Source organism: Branchiostoma floridae, chromosome 9, assembly GCF_000003815.2.
Source record: "Branchiostoma floridae strain S238N-H82 chromosome 9, Bfl_VNyyK, whole genome shotgun sequence".
Lineage (NCBI taxonomy): Eukaryota > Metazoa > Chordata > Leptocardii > Amphioxiformes > Branchiostomatidae > Branchiostoma > Branchiostoma floridae.
Genome location: NC_049987.1, coordinates 15,812,787 through 15,817,752, shown reverse-complemented (window position 1 = coordinate 15,817,752; position 4,966 = coordinate 15,812,787). Strand labels below are relative to the sequence as shown.

General features: G+C 40.9%; 2 protein-coding genes across 2 annotated transcripts in view; both read left to right on the top strand.

The window, feature by feature from the left end:
* LOC118422205 (polycystic kidney disease and receptor for egg jelly-related protein-like) overlaps positions 1-24 on the top strand; it is a 3,598-nt gene extending 3,574 nt beyond the window's left edge. The window contains exon 5 of the mRNA XM_035829720.1: positions 20-24. Within this exon, the coding sequence (XP_035685613.1) occupies positions 20-24 (5 nt within the window). The remainder of the gene's footprint in view (positions 1-19) is intronic.
* Positions 25-1,256: 1,232 nt separating this feature from the next.
* On the top strand, positions 1,257-4,413 carry LOC118423316 (polycystic kidney disease 2-like 2 protein). Its single transcript, XM_035831431.1, has 5 exons — positions 1,257-1,821; positions 2,193-2,423; positions 2,665-2,749; positions 3,219-3,451; positions 3,972-4,413. The coding sequence occupies exons 1-5, from the start codon at positions 1,398-1,400 to the stop codon at positions 4,205-4,207; spliced, it is 1,209 nt and encodes a 402-aa protein (XP_035687324.1). The 5' UTR covers positions 1,257-1,397; the 3' UTR covers positions 4,208-4,413.
* Positions 4,414-4,966: the final 553 nt, after the last annotated feature.

Here is a 4,966-nt window from a genome sequence, read left to right as displayed (position 1 = left end):
GATTCCTTCCGATGCGCAGTATGAGCGCAGTGCGTCGTAAGTCGGGGGAGAATCGGAAGCAATGGTTTAAATATATAAAGCCGTGGTCACAAAGCGCGCAGTGCATCGTGCGATGAGGTCATTAGAGCGTGCCCGCGTCAATCGCAGTAAATCATAGTAAATCGGGGAGCGTCGTATGACGAAAAATAGAGCTGAAATGGATTTTGAACATGTTCAAAATTTCGCTATCGTCGTAAGATTTTATTTGCCTCCATAGCAGACTTCATTACGGCAATTTTTGTCTACTGATGAGGTTATAGATTTATGAATTTTTAGCATGTTGTGATGGTTTCAGTTTTCCCTGATATTGTCGATATTGACGAAAAGGGAAAATATATCAGTCGCAACTGCCACAGTCGCAACCAGAGAACAGCGCGCCCCGCACAGGTGATGCAGACAATTGTTTGATCGCTTCATGCACATGAGTTTTTAATTAGATCAAATCTCAGCTCTCGTCGGTCTTGGTTCATTTTACCATAATCGTAATAACCATGGGGACAACTCGAACATAAAGGCAGGCTCTATGAGTCGGAAATATATATGATATAATGCCTATGATATGATTTTTGTATGATGGCATCTTTTTGTTGATAGCATATCATGATACGATCTTGGAAAGAGCCTGACACGTAGAGCCGGCAAGCAGGCCGAGATAACCATACCAGTACTCACGCTTGATTTGAACTTTTGCTTGTAATACTCTTGTTGTCATGGTCTTTTTTAAAGTTATTTTTACAGTTTAAGATATTATAGGAAGGTTTTCAACAGCTATGTCCACATTTTGTTTGTTAAAGAAGCCATAAAGCGGCCAGACGGCTATTCAAAAGAGACACAAGTGAAAAATCGTACGACGCTGGAAAAATTTTGAACATCATCCGATGCGTTGCGATGGCTGATTTTGCTTACGATTTTGCTGCGATTTACTGCGCTCATCGTACGATATGCGGAATATACCATCGCAAGAAATCGTACGCGCTTTGTGACCGGGGCTTTACATGCCAAACTCGCACTGTGCTTTCTTCGTGGATGAATGCATTATGCACCTACGAAGTAGCTTTATTCAACAATATGTACAACATTGTACTGACATGTCAATGGCTTCAGATCTATTCAATGATTTTCTTCGGATAATTGAGGTCCTGAAGAAACATGTCAATTTTGCCAATTGTGATTTTTTTTTAAATCCAGGTACCATGGCGAAGGAGAAACATGCTGGCCGAGGCTGGGATGTTCAACCAGGGAACATCTCTAGTACCAGTTGGCGATTCCTCTTTCCTGCCCTCTCTAACCACCCCAACTACTCATCTGACTGCAACAACATTCACTCTCTCGACTTCCCTCTTGGCTATGGCACCGCTATGTCGTTCATTAATGCTTTGAAAGATTCCGAGTATTTAGATAAATACACAGAGTCCTTTACAATTGACATCAACTTCTACGACCCCAATTTGAAGCTGTTCAGCGTTGTGCACATGGCCATAGACCATTCTGAAATTGGCAGTCTCATGCCAGAAGCAAAAACCACGTTGTTTCGATTGTTTCAATACGAAAGCGCTAATGACTACACTAGTCTGTTTCTGCACATCGTATTCACACTTCTCTTCTTAGTCATACACTTCAAGGAGGTTAAGTCAGTGGTAGATACAGGGTGGGTGTATTTTACTTCTCCGTGGAATGCTGTTGGATGGTTCAGCCTCATCTGTACGGCAACAACCATCTCCGTCTTCATCAAGCGGTACGCCGTGGCTGCTGATACACTCGCCTTGGTGGCCAGGAGCAATGGTTTGTCCAGCTTTTACACATTCTGCCTTAATTACCTTACTTAATGAAACGATCGGATGTTGGGCCCCCTAGCGGCTTATTATGGTACTGTAGTACTAGTGGAAATTACGGGTCTGATATCTCGAGTTCTGGACATGCTGTAGTCATAATTTTTGAGTGGTAGATACAATATTGTATATACAAGTGCATAAAGAAAAAACAAACCTTAACAGACTATGCCCTTAACCATATTCATATTAAACTTGATGAGATGTTAGATGGGTAATGGCAAATTTGAGAAATAATTGGACTCCCTGCCCCCTAGTGGCTTTCCATAGTACTACTACAGAACGTCCGGTTTTGATATATCTTTTGTGTTTTTCGTTTCACAGGAGATCTGGGATTTCAAGAGTTTGTGGACCTGACAACCGCTGCTTGGTGGGATGCTTGTTTCAAACACGTCTTGGGTATCACCGTCTTCATCAACACCATCTCCTTACTGCGCATCGTCCGCTTCAGTCAAACGATCGGCAAACTCCTGGCTCTACCCGGCATCATGAAGGAGGAAATCTTGTCGTTCTCGGTCGTTGCTGTAGTTGCCTTCACGGCCTTCATCAGCTCCGGTATGTGCAAAGGGATGTTTTAAAATACCCGTGTATGCTGATGTCGGTTACATCGCCAGTGCTATTTTACATTCAGGGTGTTTAAGAGCGATCCGATTATCATTCTAGTAACCAAGGAAATACGTGCTACAGCTTGATCTTATTGAAAGCTGCAGATTCACTTGTCATGTAATGTTTTGCTGGCCATTCAACATATAGCATTGATCACGAGTGGTTGTACTGGCACGTCCGTTGTTTCCAGGGTACCTTGTGTTTGGGAGCCACATAGAGTCGTACTCGGACCTGTACCAAACAACATACGCGCTATTTGAGATGATGCTTGGCAGGTACGTTTTCCATATGATTGTGAAAGCATCTATGTATCTGCATAAAATGATGATGCATAAAGGTTGTCGTTAAATGACTAAATCCAAAAGTATTTCTGTTACGTCATTATCTGAAGAATGGTATCGATAGGTGAATTTCTGTGTGCTTTTTTCCATGTACGAAGATTTTGATTTCCGTGTGTCTGCTTTTTTTATTGTGTAGCAGTCTGTAGTTATTTCAATGCAATAGTATAAACGTAACTGGTTTCCACATACATTAGGTCAAAGGTCCTAGAATATGCTATGTATTCCCTGTCTTCAATCTCCTGATATACTAATCCCTGCTTTATTTTGAGAGACAGGGAAATGCATTGACCGAATAAGCGCAAAAATCACAATAATGAATAAGATAAATACCCCCCCCCCCCACACACACACACACAAAATATATTTCACGGACGTATTAGATCTATGATTTCTTGTTTTGTAGGTTTTTTGCCAATGAAATGCTGGATTCCAACCCCATTACCGGGCCGATCTTCTTCTCCACATTCATGATCTGCATCTTCATCCTCCTGATGAACTTCCTCATGACCATCATCTGTGACGCCATTTCCGCTGACGTTGACGTCACCCATGACCGTGAACTTGCCGATCACGTGTGGAGGAGCTTCAATGCCATGTTGGGTTTCCACAGCCCACCAAACAATCAGGACAAAGCAGGTTGCGTTACCCGAAGCAAGCTAGTGATAGCATTGGACTTCGAAACTTATATTTTTAGATTAAGTTAACTTCACATGAAGTTTATAACGAAATGCTACAACAACCTTCTTTGCCTAGACACGACTTTGATACTAGTACTGCACTGCCGTCTCCGGGTGTCTGATCGGCTGATGTAATGTATGCAGCGCAGATGAGGACCTTATTTGCATACGGCCATGAAAAACATTAATGATAAGTCACTTGAAACATTTGGTAAATGTATGAGGTAATTGTTGGCTTTAGAGAAACTAAATTTATGTCACAATCATAACGGTTTTAATCTCATTTACGGAGTTTTTGGTCCATGTGAGTGTGTGCGTGTTTGACAGTTTGTAGTTATCTGACAGACAGTAGAGTGGCAGAGAGTCAGTGAATGGGTAGATGACCACAAAAGGTCATACTTGCTGCAGTGACAGGAAGTACAGTTTAGAGGTGGTAGAGCTAGTCGTCAATCAGAATTGCTCTGCTTTGTTTTCTGCAGGTGAACCGAAGCTGGAAGAGCTGCAAGCTAACCTACGCCTTCTTCAGGATGGACTTGATGAAAGCTTGGACATCTGTAACTCCATCCTTCCACGGGACGACCGGGGCCGTGTCAACGTCAGAACACGAAAATGCCAAACACGTGCCTCTCAGAAGCAGTCCTGTCCAGTCATTGATACTGAGTGTAAAGTGACAATACATATCGAACCAGCATCAGATACGGATTCAGAGGTCTAAATAATGTCATTTTACCTACCGTCATTCATATCTGGCTGTAAATATGTTTAATGGCTTGAATTGGAAGCTTGTAAGCACATTTGATTTGTATGTCTGTGATTAAAATAACTCGTACTGTATAAATTTCATTGAGATAGTTTTGAACTGTGTTATAAAATGTTTTGATAGGACTATATATAAGCAGTTTTCTAAGTAATTATAATGATTGGGCTATTAACTATTCGATGGCATTTTAGTTCAACTGTGTATTTATTATATTACTAGCAGTTATCCATTGTTGGAAATTAATGCTTGTTTAAGTGGCAGGCTTAACCATTAAATTTGAATTGATTTGTATGCATATAAGGCAACATACTTACCCTGTAAGCTTGTAACTTTGTTGTTGGTCCAGCCTAATACTGTGTTTATTTATTCAAGGAGTTATCAATAAACTTTTTGTGTAAAATTTATCGTTGAGTGGTTATATATAACGAAATTGTGAACAGGAGTACATATGTCTACAATAAAGTTGGAGAATGGAAATATTAAAAAAACGTACAATTCAGGTCCGCCCTTTCTACCTCCTGTAACTCTTAAACGACTTATTATATGGTTCATCCAAGGTTTGATGATGAATCATATTTTTGGGAAGACGTTGAGAGATGGCAGGTCCAATAATTTCGTTTTGGAGAAAACAGGGGATCCAGAGACGTGTTTAGTGACGGCGATTGACTGGTATGTTAGTATATCTAAGCGATTGTCCATTAAGCTTGAAAGAGT

Bases quoted from the DNA above. Each gene is read 5' to 3' on its own strand.
- LOC118423316 (XM_035831431.1), top strand. From the start codon at position 1,398: ATGTCGTTCATTAATGCTTTGAAAGATTCCGAGTATTTAGATAAATAC. The intron at 1,822-2,192 runs GTTTGTCCAGCT...TTCGTTTCACAG, and splicing joins CTTGGTGGCCAGGAGCAATG to GAGATCTGGGATTTCAAGAG. The intron at 3,452-3,971 runs GTTGCGTTACCC...TGTTTTCTGCAG, and splicing joins AAACAATCAGGACAAAGCAG to GTGAACCGAAGCTGGAAGAG.